The 21841-nt window shown below is 45.7% G+C and overlaps 1 protein-coding gene across 1 annotated transcript; it reads right to left on the bottom strand.

Annotated features, from left to right (window-relative positions):
• Window positions 1-10647: 10647 nt before the first annotated feature.
• On the bottom strand, window positions 10648-18429 carry PROK2 (prokineticin 2). The gene is made up of 3 exons (XM_061456207.1): window positions 18182-18429; window positions 14381-14506; window positions 10648-11588 (listed from the first exon to the last, which is right to left on the bottom strand). Exons 1-3 carry the CDS (start codon window positions 18269-18271, stop codon window positions 11463-11465), a joined length of 342 nt encoding a protein of 113 aa, XP_061312191.1. The 5' UTR covers window positions 18272-18429; the 3' UTR covers window positions 10648-11462.
• Window positions 18430-21841: the final 3412 nt, after the last annotated feature.

Genomic DNA, 21841 nt, shown 5'->3' with positions numbered 1-21841 from the left:
AAAAGTGACTAAAGCTATTTTTAAGAAGACTTAAGTTCATGATGGGCAACAGGTTTAAATAGCACAATTCTTTGTCTCCTGAAACCAAATTTCTGGTTTAGCTAATCACTCCTCTGTTAATGATAGAGTGTGTAATTATGGGTTGCTAATTTTAGTTGGCAAAGCAGTTTTTTGACATGGTGGCTTGGTTAATACTGTACTCATTCGTAAACTATATTCTTAATGGGTAATGTACATTTAGTAAGCATGGCATTTTAACCTGCTGTATTGTTCTGCAACTTCTTTGACAGTATTTCAGCTGTTGGCCTGATGGCGGGATCCTGACACAACTTTATAGCCATCTCAGAGAAAGCTGTCCTTTCATTCTGATATGACATTTAACAAACACTGATCATCGCAGTGCTGGAGCAGATTGCACACAAATGACAGAGAGAAGCTCAATTTCCACGCAGCATTCTGTGCTAAAACTGTATCTGTAGGGACTAGTCCAAAGTTCTTAGGCACGACCTGAGAAATAGTTGTCCTGACTGTGAAACGAGCACAGAAGAGGTGTGTGTAACAGATCAGAAAAGGGCTATGGTGGCTTTAGATTTAGGCAAGGAATTGAGTGAAGTGGGGCTTCTAGTTTGGTTTTATGTCTTGCTTTCCATCCCTAACTCAGATTTAAACACCAGAGAGGCAATATTTCTTAAAGTGCTTAAGAAGTTTGCAATTTGAACTTTCAGTATAGCTGCATAGAAGGTAGGCAGGAGGAAGATGGGGCTGTACTGATACTGCCAGATCTGGGCTAAGAAATGGATGGAGTATCTTGAAAACAAAGTGAGACTTAATGATCAGTTCCAAAGCTGTTGGAAAATGCATCTGGGTACAGAAGGAAAGCTGTCAAGAGCTTCAGATCACAGCAGAAGTTGGTTATTAGTACTAATTATATTTTCATCCTGGAATATCAGATGATAGCTTGGTGAATTTTAAAGAGTACTGGGGTAGAATGGTGTTACAAAGACTTGGGGGCAAAACCACAGTGCTATTGCTGGGAATTGTGTTCCAGTTATACCTTACATGCCTCTTTTACTGTTAGGTCTTTATGGCAGGGTTCCAATTTTTGCAGTATCTTATTAAAGCTTAAGAAGCTTCTTAGGTAGGGGCCTAAGGCTGTGATCTCTAACACAGATCTTGCCTTCTCCTAATCCTGCTGGTACCCAACCCAGTGTTTTCTTTCTCATACTCTGTTAAAAATGCCTGATATTTTAGCATCTTCTCTCTCTTCCAGGCTATAAGTAGTACGGTTGTGATTCTATTTAAACCACAGAGATGGAAGAATAGTTATTTTTAAAACCTCCTTAAAAGCTGCAAGGACCAGATTTTTCACTTCTAGAAGAATTAAGCACAAGTTGTATAGTCAATCTGTATGTGGGGGAATAAAAAAAAAAAAAAAAAAAAAAATCACCTTTGAGTGACCTGATGGTTTTATTTAGATTCAGTTTATCAAGCTGTGCTGCGTATTAAATGCTAATCTCTGTGCATAGGCATCCCCCATCTCAGTGATGCCCTTGTGAGTGGGCAAGTCCAGTTCTTAGCCCCTGAAGATAACAGATGCTTTGCTATAACCCATCAGTGGCAACCAGACTCAGCCTTACTATAACAAAAGGACACAGAAAAGTTCCAGAAGAGTACCTTTATGCAATGCCTTTTGCTTGCATGTAGCTTCCAGGGCTGTGCCAGGACGTCTGATACACTGAGAGCAAAATCAGCTCTGTTTGAAGCTAATTTTATATTTTAGGTACTTGTAATATCAGGCAGATTATGATCCTGGCCATGCTAGTATAAAAAGAGAAGAAACTCCAGTAGCTTTAATTCAGGGTTTAGATGGGTGTTGAACAATAGGGCTTCATTCCAGAAAATGTGAAACTGAATATTAAGGGACAGACGCATGGCAGAAAATGAAACAGTTCTTGGTGCCAGCACACCAACAAACACCAGTTTGCAAGTCTGTCCTGCTGGCTGAGAGTACACCAAGAAAGTAAGGAAAACCAGAAGGGGCTGGAGAGGCACCAGAGGATAAATATTCCTCTGAAATCTGAACAAAGATAAGAAAAAAAAAATAGCATTTCCAAAGCACAGCATTAACATGTTCTAAAAGCGTACTTTAGTCTGCATGTGGGGAAAGTGGGTCACAGAGATTAAATGTTTTGGCCAAGATCAGGGAAGAGTACTGGAGAGGATGAAAACCTGCTCTGGATAACAGAGAGAGAAATAATATTAGTGAGCATGGGCTGAGCACAAGGAGCTGTTGCTGATGCTGTTGGGACCTGCAAGGTATGGCTCTAAGTCTCTATACCCCCAGCTACCCATCAAAACCAGAGTGCTGTTGGTCTCAGAAGTGCTAATGGCTGAGACTCAGTGGGAGCTGGGTCTTAACTTCCCACATCCATGTGGGAAGCTATTGCAGCTTATGCAAGGGCTGATCTCACTTGCAAAAAAGCTCCCATGGTCTGAATCCCTCTCCTCATCCCCACTGACCAAAACTCAAAGTACTTGCAGGGTTTGGTGAGCTGCATGGCGACAGGGCTCTCCCAGCTCTTCCATCTACCTGTGCTTGACCAGAATATAGATTGAGTGTTCTCTGTACCCCTCCAGGCAGATGTGTGATTGTTTTCCATATTCTGGGCAACACAAGTGCCGAGTATCACAGGAAATACCAAGATATCTCCCCCAGAGATTCTCTGTGGTCTGGCTCAGAGGTCACAGTGTGCTTGCTTTTGCATATCTGTGGTGAAGAATTGCAGTTGCACTGAGAGCTGCTCTGGAAGAATCTTGGTTGCTGCTGGCATCTTCCCTCACTCACCAGGTATTTAACACATTCCTTGCAAACATTCCCAGTCAAAATCTTTAAGTCGGTGGAGCTTTTTAGCCTGAACTTAAATGTCAGGTCAACTTGAAAAATCACACTGGGTAGTGCCTGTGGCAATCCGATACACAACACTCAATGCTTCAAATACTGTGGGGTGCTTCAAGCTATACTGTTAGATTCGGAAAGAGTTTGTTAGGAAAGGGCTGAAAAAATTGGCCCCAGCCAAATTATCTTACCTGGTAAAAGTCTCATTCAGTGGTCGTGCTAGAGGTAGAAGATGAGCAGGGGGATGCATAGCCCACAGCCTGTTAACATTTGCTTTTCCATTACCAGATACGCACCACGGAGACAAAGCTGCCTCCCAGAATGGTGTTGCCCTGTAGCCTTGAGGAAAAGGGCAGGAGTTCGGTTTAGTCTGATAGCAGCAGTTCTTTCCTTGGGCTCTACCTGGTTGTGATACAGCTACACCTCCAGAAGGCTGCTCTGCCATATGCTGCAGTTCTGCCTTGGGGCATGTTGTGCTGAGCTCAGAGGAGAGCAAAGCTGGCGTTTTCCCTCCCTTCCCAACAAAGGATGTGTGGAGTTTGGCTGGACCTCTGCCACTCACCCCACAGGGTTAAGCAGTCACTTTGCTCCTTTCTAGCATCTGCACTTGCTCAGGGTTGCCACGAATCACCCCAAGAGAAGAAGAGGCTCTGGAGAGAGTAAGACACATTGGTAGAATGCGGTGCTAAGTATCTCAAGGCACTTCATCAACTTAGGCTTCACATTAGATGATTCTGTGCAGTATCAGAATACCCCAGAAAGCTGATTAGATAGTTATGCTGCAAATCAAAAGATTATTAGAAACATAGCAGGGGGGCTGTTTTCCAATAGAAGTCCCTTAAAATCCTCTATTTAGCACAGCTTCCTTTATGGCTGCTCAAAACACCGCACAGGCTACAATTAACTCTGTGGTGATACGGACCAGGAATCATCTCCCATGCTATCATGTTCTTAAGCTTCAGAATATTGTGGCATCTCCAAGAGATGGAGAGAAAATTTGTCAGTGAAATTGTCTCTTAAAAACTGGTGCAGAGTTCTGCTGTGCTGGGGCTGTGCCAATGGGAACCTTACCCCAAACCTGGTTTTATGCTGGTGACCTCTGATGCTGTGTCATTCACCTTGTGGGGGGTAAATCCTCACTCATCCATTGGCTGTAGGAGCAGTGACCAAGAGCTGATTTTCCAACAGACCTGACGTCTGTGGTGCTCTGATTTTCCCTAGAGCTGATGATGCTGAGCATCTTTAAGCCTATTTTCTCTTAGTACAACTCATTAACTGCCCCACACCTCAGTGCTTTATCTGAAAAATGATTAATTATTCTTACTCACCTTTGTAAAGCACAGAACTACTGATGGCAAGAGCAGAGCATTATCTCGGGTGAACAATCGCTGACTACGTAAGCTTTCATCACTAAACTTTAAAGTCAAGCTAAGCCTTTAATGCAAGCTGTTGCATTTCTGTATTTCTATTCATGTTTAATGACCTCGGTACTTGCACTCTGTCTTTGATCTCGAGTCATGCATGGTTGTACTGTGGATGTATTTATTGGAAAGCCACTTTCTTCAGTGCCACATTTTTCACATCGACCGTGACCAGGTTGATAGCGCAAAGCACTTTGTGTAGGAGGCTTTCAAGTTCAAAGCTAGTCTTGCAAGGGCACAGGGAAGCTGTGAAGTCCCAATTTTAGGCAGTCATCACAGTGCTGATAGAGGAGGCAGAAGTCAAGAGATCACCTGGTGAAGAGAAAGCCCATCCTAAAGGTTCTGAGTGTTATTTACTGGTGTGTCATTAAAACCAAAATAATCCTGTGTTTGTGTGAGGATGATTAACCATTGGAACAAATCACCCAGGGAAAAAAAATGGATCCCCCCATCTGTGAGACATGCAGTGTGAGCCTGCGCGCCTGCCCACGGCGCACCTCCCCGGAGCCAGCTGCCTGCCCAGTGCCATCCCTGCACCGGGTCTGAGGCTCAGCCTGAGCACACCAGAGAAGAATAAACCAGAAACACCAGTGAGCAGCACCGGAGCCCTCTCTGTCGCACGGTGATTCACTCCTTCCTTTTGCTAACTGTTTTACAACACACGTTTTATCATACCTTGTAAATACCAGTGCTTGCTTCTGCCAGGAATTGCACCAGAGGTAGAGCTAAAATGGCTTTGTCATTAAAAACATCCACAGAGGGAAACACAGGAAGATTCAGAAGGAAGGCATGAAGTCTGGGTGCTTTCTGACAGTGAGAGAAAGAGGAATGATTTAGTGGAATATTACCTCACTCCATCGAACCACTCAATCTGCAGGAGGGTGATGGAAAGGAAACAGTTGAGTAGCTTGATAGTTGAGTAAATCAAGTGGGCTTATTCCTTTTCCTCCCTCATTAGGCCTTGCATGCTCACACCACGCAGCAGGCTCCCCAGTGTGCTGTGCCAAGGGCAAGGGGAGGAGAGGGAAAGGAGATGCTCCCGTGGGTGCCATGGGGCTGCAGTGACCCCAGGCAGAGGAATCAGATCTGTTTGCCTGCGGGGCTGAGCTGCCCTGGGGAGTGAGCTTTAGGGGAGCCTCAGGAGACATCTGGGTGTGGAGGAAGGCGGATGAACGTGCAATATGTTCAGCCAAGCTGCAGTGTGACTAAAAGGGGGAGAACATGGGCAGCTGAGCCAAGGAGCCAGCAGAATCACAGGCAGAGGTAAAGCTTGGAGCCATGGTGTGAAGGCAAAGAAGGACACGTTTAGGCTGAGCATCGCCAAATTGCTTTCCAGCAAGGTGATGAAGGATGCTGCAGAAGCCAGGCTCTGCAGGACCTGCCCACAGTGCTGCTGCTGGGGATGGAGCTCCCAGTGCTAGTTTTCCTAACCCGAAAGATCCTAAAGTCTCAGCCAGACTGACTTATTCTTACTCTCCATTTGTGCAATATCTGAGCATAAGTGCTGATGTAAACCAAATCCAAACAGTTGAAGGCTCTGTTGCAATGTGCAGGAGGTTTGTTAGTGACTTGGGGGAGTTTAATGAAACCAGGGTGGGGAGGAAGTTTAAATTATGACCCCATCATGGTCAGGAAATTTTGCCATTGAAATTGAAGGGGTGGGGAACCTTCTTGTCAAAGTTTCACCCATGTGAGAGAAGAAACTGGGGAGGGGAAAGAAAACCTACTGATTTGACAGGATGTAGTGAAATCTTTAGGAAGGGTGAGCGTGTTTGCAGCAGTCTCACCAGTGCCTCTCCCTGTCTGTCCTTGCCAGCAGGTCCCATAAAAGCATTAGAAATGTGCTCTGGTGCCTGTGCTCCAGTGTAGCCTAGAGAACTAAGTAAAGAGTGGGCCCAGCTTTGCACCCCCTGAAAGTAACAGCAGCTTTGCTGGTTTGTCAACTCTTCACAGCAAGAGGTGCAGCTGCCTATTTGTGCTGGAAGAGCCCGCAAATATCTGCATGGAATGATATGAGTGCACTCACATGTACAAGAGCAAAAGCAAATAAAGAAGGCTCAGCACTGCTCACTTGGCTGGAACCAGGCCATATTTTCAGTCTGCTTCTGAACCGTGTTACAGCCTTGGGATTTACAAAGCTGCATTACATTTAAACCCAGATTTAATCCCTTCCACGTGTTGCGCTGCTGTGTTGGAGGCATGGTGCCGGGGTTTGGGAGGCCTGGATGGGATTCCCAGCAAGTGAAGGGATACACTGAGTGCTCCTGGCTCATGAACCCACTTCACCAGGCAAACTGGGGTTTGCAGAGAAGACTGTCAGTTTTACATTGTCCATGCATTAAAGCTCCCCCCCATACTAAGCTGTTTACACTCAGACCTTTGGGAAACCCCTGCCAGGGGTATGTTTATATTGCTCATTCCCCCTTTCCTGCACACTTTGCTGTTACCTTGCACTGTAATCCCTGCCATGAAACATGCTGCCATCCACTCTCCCTGCAGTGCACCAGGCTTACTCAGCTTCAGCCCTCCATAGTCAGCCTTTCCCAGCCCTGATGGCCAGGCAGTGACCCAAAGGTTACAACCATCCTCTAAGGCAGCTGGACCATACAGGGGAATATGCCCTGCTAAATTACTGAGATGCATTCTGCTGCACTGGGCTAGATGTGCCCGCACTCAAGACTCCTTGAAGAATGATAAGTGATTTACTCTGTTTGGTGTGTATTAAACTTGTTTCCATTCCTGTGCTCAAAATTATTGATTAGTCTAACAGCTGTACCCCTGCTGCTTTGGCATTTCATATCTATGGAGTAGAAAAAGGCACATTGATTTTGCTGTTATCAAAATCCTCTTGTATTTGCAGAGTCTTTTTCTTTCCTGCAATTTTCTAATTCCTTCTGGAAAACATGTTACACATTGTCAAGATCAAATTCCTGAGACATCTTGTTTAAATCAAGGGATTCTTAGCACCTTCTGTTTCTTTTGAACATCCATCTGTGCAGTAATAACAAATCAGAGAGCTACTAGGGCAGGGAAACATTAGCAAGGACCTCAGTCTGTGGTCATACTTGCTGTTCTCATACGTCATTATGGTGCATTATACTGAGGAAGCAACTTAGCAAAGTTCCTTTGACCAGCTGCACTGTAAGAGCATCCAACACACCAGAGCTTCAGGGTAACAAGACTAACATTTTCAGCCCATCCACAAGAAAATAAACCAATGCTAACTTGTTTCTTACCTTAAGAGTGCTCCATACCAATAAGCGTTGTCCATACTGTCTTCTCAACCACCCAGACAGATAATTTCAGCCTTGTATTACCTAGCTTCACTTCAACTACTATAAAACCAGGGTTGTGCTTGGGGTGACCAGTCTCCTGGGTAAGCACCCATACAGATGAGAGCTTCACTTGCACACAGTCAGGAGAATTTATTTTGTGCCACCCCCTGATTCAAAGGCTTTATAACATATTTTTCTTCCTAGTGACAACACTTCCTTGAGGGAGAACTGTGGGCAGGGGAATGCAGATGAAGCTGAGTTTCATCTGGATTTTTATCCTGCTCAGCAACAGAGCTTTCCTCCCAGGCTTACAAGTGCATTCTTGCTCAAGCAGCTGTGCTCCCACAAACCTGAAACACCTTGCTTCACCTTTCCTAATGAGCATGTAATCAAATTAAGGCAGCAGCTCATTATATGTGGTGGTGTCCTTTCCTGAAATGGCTGTCTGCTAACCCAAAATCTGGTAACAAACATGGGAACTCCTACAGCGTGGTGGGATATCGTCATTATTCTATAGCATATCTGTAATATCAATATTCATATAATATTAAAAATTAATGCACATGTTTCTATTAATAATTAATTACTCCAATATTAATAAAATTAAAGCAAATGTTGGCACAGATCTCCTAAGTGGAGTGAACAGAGGAAAGCATTTAAACCAGACACTCTCTTAACAAGCTATATGTACTGGAGAATGAGGCTTTTCCCTTTCACAAAGATGTTTCTAGGGCTGCACAGGTTTTCCTCTCTTTTCTTTTCTGATTTCTCCTCCAAGGGCCTGTCCCCTTCCCTTCCTCCCAGGCAGGTGAGGAAGCTGTTCCTGGCCTGGGGTTATTGCCAGGGTGGTACTGAGGAAAACTGAGCAGCACAAGGTGCTGCAAAAAGCCTTGCGTGGCAGAGCAGGTTTGAAGCTGGACACCTTTTCCATCAGTCACAATGCATTGAGTTTCCTGTGCCCCCCAAATCAAAAGCTGCCTCAAGGGAAAAGCAGAGGGGCCATCTACATTTCGAAATACTTCTGGCGGTCACTGGTTTACCTGTTATCGCGGTAAAGCAAAGGTAAAGGGTTTCAACCCTACCCCTTCCACTGCAGAAAGAAGTCGAAGCGACTTTGCAGGTGTGCTTGGGTTAGGAAATCTCCCTCAGGATGGGAGAAAAGGTAACTGATTAGGACAGAGTTTAGGGAAGAATTGGGGTGCAGAAGCTTCATCTTCCTTCCAGAATGATCTCTCAAATCAGCTAACCTTCATTGTGTCAGATAATGAGAATTAAATTACTAAAAGGGGAATCATAATAATTATTGCCAAGTGAATATAGTGTGAATGTAGGACAGGGAGGTTTTGCCTTTAGCTCTTTTACATCATCAGCCACACTCCAGCAGCAGCAGGGAAGGTGTGGAAAAGCCCCTCGAGGACAAGTACAGGATAACATCTCCCTCAGAGAAGCACCTTCCTAATGCCCTGTCCAGGAGTGTCTGCAGGACAGGAGTATTTCAATCTCCTACAGATGGTGTGAACCTTGGACTCATGTAATTGAGGCTGTTCTCATTACCCAGATAAATGCCTAATCCCACAAGTCAATTGGCACAAATTACAACTGCAGAGTTGCTCTGTTCTTGTCTGATAAACTCTCCTAGGAGTTCAGTTTGGCAGGTCTAAGGCAGTCATCAGATATAATTGTCCACTCATTTACACTGATACAAACCAGGGTTATTACCTTCAGTGGAGTCGCTGGTGATTGATGCTGGTAGGAGATGTGAAGCAGGACTGGTGTTTCCTGCTATAGTTCATTGTTTTGAGCATCATGACAATGTGCCTTGATAATGAATGGAGTAAGAGTTGGGACACATACAGATTTGGGCTGTTTCTATTTTCCTTCCTGAATTTCCCTTTGAGTTTAAATCAAAGTCTATGGTATTAAGCTAATTTTATACTGCTAGACATGGACAGAAAAGCAGCTCCAAGCTCCTACTGCATTCCTGCTCTGCAGATTCAGACTGCATGGGTGCACAGGGTGTTTGGGGAGCCCCACTACTGAGTGACAGTGGTAGGATAAGGTTTTGAGTTTGCTTTTCAATCCAGGTTATGGGAATTTCTCCAGTGCTTACATGTCACTGCATTAACAAGCTGGTCTTTCACCAGCACAATCCAGCCCATTGGGTTTGCGATGAGCCTCCCTAACACTTCAGACCTAATGCAGGCACTTTGTACCTGATCACCTTAATGAAAAGCACATATAAAGTTACCATTTGGTGGCACCTCACACTCTCTTTTTTGTTTGGTTGGTTGGGTTTTTTTCCCTACAGGACCTGAGTCTGCTGCCACTTGCACAGCTGCTGTACTGCCACTGCAGAGGGTGACACAAAATATATAGGCTTTGGAGTAGGAGCCCTGGGGTTGGGCTGTCTTGAGCTAGAAAGATGCAGGGCTGTCTCTCAAGACTTTGATTTTTCTACCATGTGCAGAATCCACACAGATCTGGCAAAATAACAAGCCCAGTTGCTTCTTTCTGTCTCCTCAGGGAGTCTGTGGAGCCAAGTGGAACATACCTGCTAAACTCACTTCTCATCTTCAAGTAACGCAGGTGTATGCCTTAATGCAAGCATGCTAACTTCTCTCAACCCCCTCTATCATCATCAGCAGCAAAGCACTGATTGTTGAAAGATGAATGACTTCACTTGTCTGGTTCCAGCATATGTTTGCATGTCTGAGAGTAAGAAACGTGTGAAACTCACACAAACTATTGGAATTCCAGCTCCAGGGACTGACAAGTAAATATGATGTTGCACAGTATGTCATAGAAACCCCACAAATTTTATGTTTGCTGGGCTAAAGTTGATTCTTTGAGGCATGTGCCAAGAAAAACCTCTCATATTAGCTACACCAAGATTCCTCCATCGTCTGAGACTGCAACTTGATTGAGAATGTCATTCCTGGTCAACTGCTGAGTTGCCCTAAAAGCAGCCAGTGGCGTATAATCCATTGCTAAACTATCCATAAGGAGCTCTGCTAGCTTGGGTGAGATTACACTGAATAAAAATGGAAAACCACAATGACAAAATAATGCTGTAATATTAAAATAAATCAAATCATATACTGCCATTATTCTGATACAGAATTTTTACACAGCAAATTTGATACATATACAAGAAGTCAGGCAGCCCATTACAATAAACTTCAGGGTTCCTTTTTTAATATAAACTACATCTTAATACATAGTTTGAGATGATCAGGTAGTTTTACACCAACTCAAGTAACGACAACTTCTCATATTAGAATACTAAAATAACAAAATCTTTTAATGCTTTGAATATTGAAATGCTTTGGTTCCACTGTCCACTTTTTGCAAGTGTAAAAACTACATCTATTGATCTTTTACCCTAGAGATGTACCTAACTTAAAATACAGTTATTTTAATAAAATACAAAATGTAACATAAATACAGGGTTTTGGCAGTTGTCATATGCTTCACACTATGCAATTATTCAACTCTCAGTTCGATTCAGACATTCCAAAGTGTAAAAACATGGCCAGAGTTTTCCAAAACTGACAATAATCTTGGATGTTTTCATTCTGGGGATAAGCTGGAACTGTGAAGAGCACAAGATGGTTCAGATATCATAAAGTTCCTGCCCTCAGAAAGCAGCATTGCTTTAGCAGATGCCATTTTGCTCACCCCAAAATGAAAGCAGCCACCACTGTGAGTCCCTCCTGAAAACCTTGGCCAGCACAGCATCTTATCTTCAGTTTTAATGTTGGTGAGGCAGGAAAGTATGGTAAAGGGTTTCCCCTGGCAAGTACCTTGTTCGTCACAACAACGAGAAAACAAATACATTGAGAGGCTCTTTCTAGTGCAGAAAAGCTCCTGCTAAAAAAACACATCTTCTTTTCTGAAGTCTGGTAAACATTTGAATTTGGTGGGAGAAGTCCGTACGCAGGCCAGGCTGGGCAGGCATGGGCAGGTATGGTGCATCCGCCGCCCGGAGAAGGGAACCTGGGGATGAAGAGAAGAGACATCAGGGACAGGGAGCACAGGGGCGGTGATGCTCAGGGAGATGGATTTAGATGAATAGTGGGGATACTGGGAATGTCATTCCTCTCCCCACAGCAGGAGATCCCCACAAGCTGCAGCACGGGAGGTAGAGGGCAGATAGCAAAGGCAACCCCACTGCATTCCCTAGTCAAACCACAGTTAAGAGCAAAATGTAGCAGTCTGTGTTGCCGTGTAAATCTGTATCTGTGACACATGTTCTGCATTTACTCCCATTTCATAAAGGATTCTGTTGTGTAACTACACTGGCCCTTAGCATCACGTTTTTGCAGCGTGTACAGTGCCTACTTGCCCTGATTCCTGCGTTGTCATATGGCACAGAGCAGCCTGTCAGTTGCATAGCAGGACCTGGGAACCTCAGGATCCCGTGGTAATTCAGGCTGGAAGGGACCTCTGGAAGTCATCTTGACTCTCATTGAGCAGGATCCTTTTCGCCCCAGGGCGGAGGTTTCTCATTTCATCCCACCCTCCTCCAGCTACACTGTATTGCAGGGAGCACACATATGGACTGCATTAAACAAATTCAGTTGCGCCACAAAATGCACATGCACTGACACTCTTTAACAACTTGATCACAAGCTCTGTCTTTTACAGGAGCTGTGCTTTTGCCAGGACATGAGCTGAGCCAAGCAGGACAGCCTGGTGGGACAGCACAGCCAGGAGCCACAGTGCTGCCGGCCAGCAGCGTGCACTGAGCATCCGGCTGGATGCAGCAAGGGAAGCGTAGAGGTACAAAGCCACTGCTGGGCAGGCAGCCCTAATTCCCTCATTTCCAGATTTCTGGGTGTTTTGGGCCTGTAATTGTAATATTCCAAGTTTGTTTTGTATCAGTGTGCCAGTTTTCTCTGTAAGAAAGTTGAAGGAAAGAAGTCCCACACGTTCCCCTGTTCATCATGCCAAGGACCTGCTGGACTCCAGTGACACCCCACTGGGTGCAGGGGGTGAGTGGGGTTCTCACATTGCCTGCAGTGCCCTAGGCCAGCCACAGCCCCCTGCCTAGCGTCATCTGAAAAGCAGCTCTAGGCTGCTGTGGGCTTCCCCATGCCATCCACTGTGATCCCCTCTGCCCCAGAGTCAGCAGAGAGACCACCAGCCGTGGGTGATGGGGACTCCCTGTCGGGAATCACACCTCTCGGGTGCCCACGCACAGCACTGCAGAAAAACCTGAGCTCCTGGGGCTGGTAAGTCTGACTCAGAGGTACTGCTCAGCCCTCTGACAGCTCGACTGATTTATTCCCAACATTACAGTTGCTGCAAGGAAACGTTGCTTTCAGCGGGACTCCCACGCCAAAGATGTGACTTTAACAACACACCCGGCTGGGGACAGGCAGCAGGTGACAGCTCTGCAGGACAAAGCTTTGCCAAGGCGTGCAGCTTCTGCCTGCTCAGGCAGAGCCCATGTGCCCGGAGATGTTGCTGGTGATGCTGGGTGAGCCAGTGTGTGTGACCACGCTGTGTGCCCAGTACTGGTTTTAATGACTACGGGGCATTGGGAGTTTGTGGGTGAAAAGGAAACATGGGACCTCCTGGGAGAGATGTGGTGGTTATGTGCAAGGTGCATAGCGGCAGCAAAGCTGCTTTCGTGCTGCCAGCTCTGTGTGTTGACCTGCCAAACCTCCCCTGCCTGCAAACCATGCCTCTGCAATGCCAGCTGAGATTGTTAACGGCATCAAGCCAACGCCATCTAGTTGCTGAGAAGGAAACTAGAAGGTAGAAACCCAACTGCCAGCCATCTCCTCCAGGGTATCTCCATGCTCCTCCGGAGGTCCCCAAGGTGGTGGCATGGCCATGGTGGTGCCTGCTTTGTACCTGAACTGCAGGCAAGTGAAAGGTGTTGGTGCTCAGGGCAGCTAGCCTCCCAGCTGCCCGCTACGCAGTTGTTTAGGGGAGAGAAACTGCTGAGTAAACTCTCCATCCTTAAAAATAACTAATTTCACATACTACTGTAAACCAATTTGCTTCATGTTTTTCATGAAGGGCAATGGGGTGAGTAATCTAAAATTAACCTCATAAAGCTTATAAACATCAGTGACTGTAAGTCTGGGGTGGACAGGTCTTCTCTGATTGTAATTATGCAGGCAATTAGCTTAAGATAGATCAGACAGTATAATTTGCCCAGTAGCAATTTCTTTTATCCTGAGACTTCTGCTAATGTAAAGAGCCCTCACAAGAAAGAACCTGGTACTTTACATAGTAAAAAATGATAATTTGGTCCCCAATATCACAGCAGAAGATTTAAGAATTTAACTGTAATTGAGCAGAGCTTTGAACTTCTCAGCCTCTGGAGCACAAGGGGACATTGCTGTTTGACGGCAGGGACCATGGTGCAATGATGCACTGGGCGTCCGAACACTGACTGGTGGTGTTTTTGTCTGTGACGGGATCTTGGTAGGGGTTGGTGGCATTTGCTTATATTCTTGCTCACACCCATAGCATTGGGCTTGGGAACTGCTAAAGCTGGTTTGGATCATATAATGATGCAAAACAGCAACAACAAACTAATCAGTAAACAGTCTGGAGCTGTGTAGTACTTTCATCCTCAGATTCTTTTCAGCATAATTCTGACAGTAATGTACTTCCTTACGTGGGTACCTTCAGCGCTACTTCCATACAGATGCAAATGGTTGGGTATTGTAACCCATGGGATATTTCCCTATTTTACTACAATGTGAGGTACAGTGCACTATATTCCTGTTCCTTTTTGCCCTGCCATAGCCCCCTGGTGACATACTCACTCGGTGACTCAAAGGGTGGCACTCATCTCCCAAATTTCCCATCGGCGTGCACATTCGCAGGCTGCGGATCCAGAGGCTAACCGCACAGCACATCCCTCCTCCGCACTGATGGTCCCGGTCACAGGCCTGGAATTCAATACAGCATTAGGCAAATGAAATTAGGAATAAATATATTCCAGAAATAGGACAGGTCAGGTGCTCAGGAGCTGCCTCTGACACCCCACAAGTTATCATGGCTCATTAAGGCTGAATAATCAGATTTAAGGCTGATATGCAATACTTATGGCTCCCATGGATCTGAACGTACAGGCTCCTGGCATGTTTCACAGTTGAGCTCAGAATGTTTAAAGCCATGATCCCATAGAGAGCTCAGGGCCAAATCCAGGACTGTCAGAGACTTGCAGTCCCAGCTTCTGAGCACTGATGGACCATGGCGTGTGCCACTCTGCTTTCTCAGATTGGAGCCTGAGTGCACTCAGGCAGGTGCAAGGACCAAGTGCACCAAGCAGTCAGGAATCCTGTCTTATGGAGAAGCTAAGATGGGATATTATCCATTAATTTAAAGTCTTTTAGGTAACTATTCCTTCTATTTTCTTATAATACTACCTCATGGTTGAGTGCCTTTGCATTGCAGTACTCCATGATAATTTTGTTAAAGTCCAAGTAGAAGTAGCTAAAATAGAAGTTTAAATATGGGTTCTGTGGTTGTTACCTAGAATTACATGTAACTAAAAGTGGTCTTAAATATGTAATAAGAAAAACCTTACTTAAGTGTCCAAATCCAAGAAAAAGCTGCTGTGGTAGCTTTCCCCCCGCAAGGCAGGAGGGAAATATTTCAGGCACTTACCCAATACAGCTTAGATAAGCACAAACCAAAATGCAAACTATTGGGTATGTTTTAAAATACAGAAATGATGAAGAGCAATTGACATGTTAGAGTTTGGAAACAGGTTACTCACTGCACATCTTCTGCCTATTTTTTAACCAAAATTTCATATAATAAAAAGTCTGATAAGCTTAATGCAAAAAACAGTCCCCTTTCTCTGATGAGAAATGCCATTAGTTAAAGGTTCTGATTACACCCCAAAGGAAAGCTGAATTAACTCCCCACTTTCTTAATGTCTGACAGGAGGATTGATGGACCAAAGGCACTCATAAACAGGCAACCTGTGAAAATGTTCAGAGAATGTGATAACGGCTCTGGGGAAAACTGTGTATGAACAAACATTCGCTTACAGATCTTACCTTGGGATTCAAATGATAAATGCCATTAGACTGTACTCCACTGGGTAAATATTACACAAGTTCAACCAGCAGAAGCCCAATCAAACTATGTGTTTACAGATCAGACAGTAATTTAAGAAGAAGCTGTTGCATTAGGGTCAAGCCATTAAATAGTGTGTGCTACCCAAACAGCTCACACTCCTCCTAAACACACATTTAATGAAGCAGAGAGCTCTATGCTACAGGTGAGCCCAACATGCAGAGTATTTACTTATTAGACTAATATGGCCATAAAACTACTGCCTGCCAGGTAGATAATGTTTGCTTTCTAACCTCTCTCAAAATAAAAGTACTCTAATGGTCTAATTTTGTCCTAGTCACAAAAAAACCTTCAGGTCTGGTGATTTTTGCTGCTCCCAACACGCTGGTTGTCCAGCTGGTGTCCACTGCTCAGCTGGAGTCACAGGCAATGCTATTCCTCACCAGACAGCTCCTGAACTCCCTTTTTTCCTCAGCTGTGTATTTCAAACCCCATTCATTTCCATGGGACTGGCCCTGGAGGGGAGTACCACTAGCCAAGCAAGGGTATCTGTGCTTTCTTTTACAACTCACACACACATATATACATCTGGCAGAACTTTTAAGGGTCCCTTTCCAAAAATGTATGACAAGTTCTGAAAAATATTCAACCCAAATGCTCCTGCATATACCTTATCTGCAATGTGTAATTCATGCCACTACTCTAAATCTTCACAGGACATGACATAAAGGACATTCCTCCTCAGCACCCCACTTAAACCCACTTTTGTGTAAAATACAGCTTAAGGAGAAAGTCCCAGGTGAAATGCCAGCTCCAAAGGCAACTTAAGTCAGCACATAAACCACCACTGAAGTAAGAATGGTTCCAATCAAGTCCCTAAATGGAAAAGGAAAAGGAAAAAGAAAAGAAAAGGGAAAAGGAAAGGAAAATAAAGGAAAAGGAAAAAGAAAAAAAAAGGAAAAGAAAAAGGAAAACTTTTCAGGCTCAGGGGATGCGGGCAGGAAAACCTATGTCAGTTCTCATCTGAGATTTGTGCATTCATCAAAACCCAAAAATGCATCCAAGTGGTTTAACTGGAAATGCACTGCAATGGTTAATAAAGTATCACTTTCTAGTTCTAATCCATTTTTACGTTTTGAATTTTCTTTGTCCTTGATCAGTTTTTCAGTGCTTAAAATTACTTTATTGAATGGATTCATTATGCTTTCAAGGTGTAGCCACAACTCTGACAACAGACGTACAAACTGGTCCTCCAGTGCTGGGAATGATTCTACTTAAAAAGAACTTGAAATTCTCAAGTTTAAAAAAATCCCTTCACACTCTGCTCTGAAAATTAATCAGTCCTGGAACTGATCTAACTTCCAGAGAAATGCTTATGAGGCCTTCCACAGACTTCAGTGAGGTCTGGATGGGGAGCCTGGACAGCCACGGAGGAACTGGCTACTGGGAGCACAACTTCTGATGGTTACAGAAGACATGTAACCTCTCGAAGGAATGCAAGCACTGGCTTATTAATCCAAAGCAAACACTAAAAAAAAAAAAAAAAACACCAAAAAAAAACCCATTTTCCTTCAGCGTGATGCAATGCTCTGAGTTAAATAATGTCTCTGGAAAAAAAAAAATATTTTCACAACCAAAGTAAATTTCAAGTCTAAAAACAACAACAACAACAGAGGACTCATGTGCAGGGGTGAGTGTTGAGGGAAGAAAGCAGCACAGTCATACTCAGGAAAAAAAAAAACAGAAGGAGCGTTTTGCGGTGGTTGCAATACCAGTGCCTGCCCTCCGAGCAGAGGGGATAGAAGAGAGGGCATCCGGGGTGCACAACCCGGCAGCGCCGTGCCCGATCCGGGCCCTCTCGGGACATGTCTGCGGGCAGCGGGGATGCTGGAAGGGAAGCGGGAGGCAGCCTCCAGCGCTAGAGAGGCAGCTGAGTCCCTGCACACTCACGGACCAGCCTGGAGACAATCCTCCTCCGAGTGCAGGTATCCCTCACGCCAAAAGGACAGAGCCCTCACCATGGCATCCCTCACCCCAGAGACCCGCAGGTCCTGGTATCACCTACTGCAGAGATGCCTCATATCCTGGCATCCCTCCTTCTAGAAGGACCCTCACGTTCAGGTATCACTTGGTCCAGAGATAACCCCCAGCTCCAGCATCGCTTAGTGAAGAGAGAGCCCCCGCGCCCTGTACCACCTCTCCCAGACCGATCCCCGAGCCTGTCGCCTCTCTTTCCCTGGCACAGCTCCTCTTCCCAGCCCGGCTATCACTTATCCCAAAGAGACCCTCCTCTCTCATCACCCCTCACGGAAGAGCGTCTCCCGTACACCCGGCACCGCTTCTCCCGAGCGGCCCCCACCTCCCGCTGTTCCTCACCGCACACAGACCCCCAGGTCCCGTCCTCGCTCTGCCGGCGGAGCCCCCGCAGCCCCGAGCAGAACCCCGCCCGGCTGCAGCCCGCCTGTGGCTGCCGGTGCCGGGTCCCGTCTGTGCCGTCGGTCCCTGCCGACCGCGCGGTGCCGTACGGCGGCGCTCACCCCGGTGATGACGGCGCCGTGTCCCGCGGCGAGCAGCACCGCCAGCAGCAGCAGCACAGGAGCCGGCGGAGCGCCGCGCAAGCTCCGCATGGTGCCGTCCCGCGGCCCCTGCGCTCCCCGCGGCGCGGCGCAACCGAGCCGGTGGCAGCGGCCGCCCCAGCCGTTATAAAGCCGGGGGCCGCCGGCGGCAGCAGCGTGAGTCACCCCCGCCCTGGCAGCGCCGTGGACCGCCGCGCGCACACACCGAGCCCAGGTGCGCTGCTGCAGGAGCGGGGCGGTGAGGGAGCATCCTGCTGCACCCCGGGGAACGTCCAAAGGCTGCTCGGGGAGTGTCCGGCAGCAGGGCTGGGGAGGACGTGCCACAACGTGTTGGAGACATGCCACAGCATGTTGGGGACGTGCCATAACAGGTCTAGGGGACATCCCACGGAACGTCCCAGGGCATGCTGGGGGCGTTCCACAACAGGTCTAGGGGTGACATCCTGCAGCAGGTCTGGGGGACCATCCCAGGGCTGGCTAGGGGACATCCCACAGCGTGGTGGGCTTGTCCTGCAGCATGCTGGGGACATTCCACAGCACGTCTGAATGTGATATCCGTCAGTACATTGGGGACATGCTGGAGCAAGTCTTGGGAGTCATCAGGCAGCAGGTAAGGGCAGCACACAGAAGGTCCAGAGGGGATTCTGCAGCAGGTAAGGGGATCCCGTGGCAGGTTAGAGCCCACCCCACAGCAGGGCACTAGTAGCCTGCAGCCACTGGACCCAGTCTGGAGGCCTGTCTCTACTCCAGTGCCCATGACCTCTCTGTGTTTCTCAAACTCCCTGCCCTGCACCAGAGCCAGCAGCTCTCCTGCAAGCCCCAGCCCTGATGTTCCTCCTTCTCCCCTCCATGGAGCATCCTGTGAGCTCCAGCAGTGCTGTAGACATAGCTGGTCCATAGCTGGGTAGGGGGGAAGAATGACACACAGGGTGCATCTCGCCTTTTCTGGGGCAGGGCATCATCAAAGCAAATTTATTCCTGTAACAATTGAATCAACCCCAACTCCTGTTTAGTGCACTTGACCCAAGAAGTGTCAATGCCAAGTAAAAAAGTAATGCGCATGTGTACTTTTTTCACCCCACTCCTCTGTAGACCTTTCATGGTCAGACATGCTCAGACAGGGCAGGGAGACGGGACCTCCATGTCAGAGGCAGTGCACCACTAGCTCCTTCCAGTGCTAATGCCAGGCCATGCTCAATTGTATCGGTGACCTCTGTTTCCCAGACGCACACCACTTAAATTCAACACAAGCCAAAGTTTACCAACTAATGGCTCTACCTTTGGGCACCTCTCTCCCCTGTGGAGGGAGGCCATCAGAGCCCAGTGACTGTCAGTAAAGCACACGCAGAGTTTCCTTCCTTGCTTCTCTCTCTGTTTTTCTTTTTTTTCTTTACTTTTCCAGCTCTATATATTCAATTCTCTTTCCCTTTCCCCTCCCTTCGAACTCCATTTTTGCCCCTTTTCTTGCCTCTGTGTCCCCACTTCCATCTCTCAGGTCCCTTCATGCACCCTCCTCCGGTGTGTCTTTGTCTCACACGTAAGTCCCTGTTTTGCCAGACTTTTCAAATTCTCTTTTTCCAAACAGCAAGGCTGAGCTTCTGCAGAGCCCACGTTCCCCTGAGACCTCAAACAGTCTCATTCTTTGGCTGAGGTAAGTTTAAGTGCAGCTGAAAGGGAGCATATAACTCCCCGAGTGTCTCGGTATGCTCCCGCTTGGTTCAGTCCTGGTGAGGAGCTGTCGAATCCGTTTGTTAGCAGCATCCCCTCGGGGGGGTTAGTCTGTCTGGCGGTGTTTTCATTACAAACCTGACCTTTTTGGGTGCTTATGGCTATTTTGTAAAAGTACACTCAAATATGGGCTGAGTAAATAGAGCCTCACTCCAAGGATGCTTTAAAAGCAAATTGGGATAAACCAATCTTTATGTGAAAGTATTAAAAATAGCTGGGATGGATCCTCAGCTGTTGTAAACTCACATGGCTGGCCTGAACAAGGTAAAGGGATTAGCGTGTTTTAAGTGTTATTTGTATCTTAGAAACTAAAACTGAATGGAAACCGGGAATGAGTATTTTTACATTCCCAGATGCCCACTTCAAAGAAAAATGATCATTTTCAGCTCTAAACCTCCTGCTCCTTCAAAAACATTACAAAATTGAGGGGAAATAAGAAGGGGGAAGGGAAGAATTTTGTGCAGTCTTATGTAAACTCAATCATTTCTTGTAAAAGCCTTTTTACATAAAAGATACCGTTTATGAAAGGTTGCCAGTCATCAGCCTGGAATGGCAGTATTACGCATTTAGTTGGGTATGCTATAGACTTACTAGCATCCACCCTTATGTCAGTATTCTTACTTTTAACTTGTACTAAAAACTGGTTTGCTATTAGAAGAGATCTTAAACATCCATATGGCCTTTATGTGATTACAAAATTGTAATGAGACATTAATTAGGTCCAATTAAGTTATTTCTGTTCTTAAAAGAAGTGAAGTTAAAGGAGGTGAATCTCTGAATTTCAGCGTTGTTACCTCCTAGATAATTGTTCAACTACAGCAGTAGTAAAAATCTACAGTGTCATATATGTGAATCTTCATATTGCTCATCTCACAAGTGCACCAGAATTTCAGAAGTTCTTCTTTCTTTTGATTCACTTTAAATGAAAGCCCATATTTGTTGGTTTAAAAGGGTTTTTTTGCATAGCTGGGATTTTACTGAACCAATTCATTCTGAAACATGCAACATTTCCTTTAGTATTTCTTTCTGTCTTCGTTGGTACAATACCTAAACCACCCTGAAGTGCACGTGAGGACAGGAGGGACAGCACAGCATATCACCCAGCCTAGTGCAGGAGCAGTTTTCCAGCTTCTCTCTTACATGACCACAATTAACACAGATACCTTCCCCATTCCTCCAGCAGATACTTGTCCAACTGACATCTGCCATACTATCCCAGTGTCAATGAATCTACCCCAGAAGAAATTTTTTCCTCCCATGGGAAAACACACAGCAGAAGGATCCAGTGTCATCACCTGTAGGCAAGGCTTCAGTGAAGCTACAGCTTTGGCTATGCTGGGTAGGCTTAGGCTTCTTCTCAAGAGGGAGCCCAAGAAGTGCCGTTTTGAGATCACCTTCACACTAAACACCTTCTACTATAAAAACTCTCATATCAGAATTAGGAAATATCACTCCAAATTAATCATTCTAACATTAGATTTGACACAGTATGTTAACAATCATCAAAAAGTCCTCAGTTGCTTTAAGAACCCAGAACGAAATACCTATTTTTAGCTTTCAGTGCGGTTGGTAGCTCTTTCTGGTTCTTCTCAAAGCCTCAATTTTACTGAAAGCTAGCTGTCTATGAGTAGGCATTCAAATAATTATTTGGCCTATTCAAGTGATAATGCACTACAGAGTTTACAGATTTTTGAAGACTAAGAATGTGAATACATCAGCTATCTAAAAAGATAATTTTCTCATGAAAGAAATGAGAAAAAGCATGTAATGTGAGACAGGAGAATTATCTTTTTGTCCTAAAAACTCTCTTAATAACGACAGTATCTAATTTGTTTAATCTTTCACACTATGTATCCAACAATGATCTAAATTCAGCAAAGTGGTGCAAGTTTG

Source organism: Pezoporus flaviventris, unplaced genomic scaffold (genome assembly GCF_033815535.1).
Source record: "Pezoporus flaviventris isolate CSIRO_AGI_PZ_B2104156 unplaced genomic scaffold, CSIRO_AGI_Pfla_v1 ptg000021l, whole genome shotgun sequence".
Lineage (NCBI taxonomy): Eukaryota > Metazoa > Chordata > Aves > Psittaciformes > Psittacidae > Pezoporus > Pezoporus flaviventris.
The sequence above is the reverse complement of the archived record's forward strand: the minus strand, read 5'-3'. Positions and strand labels throughout refer to the sequence as shown.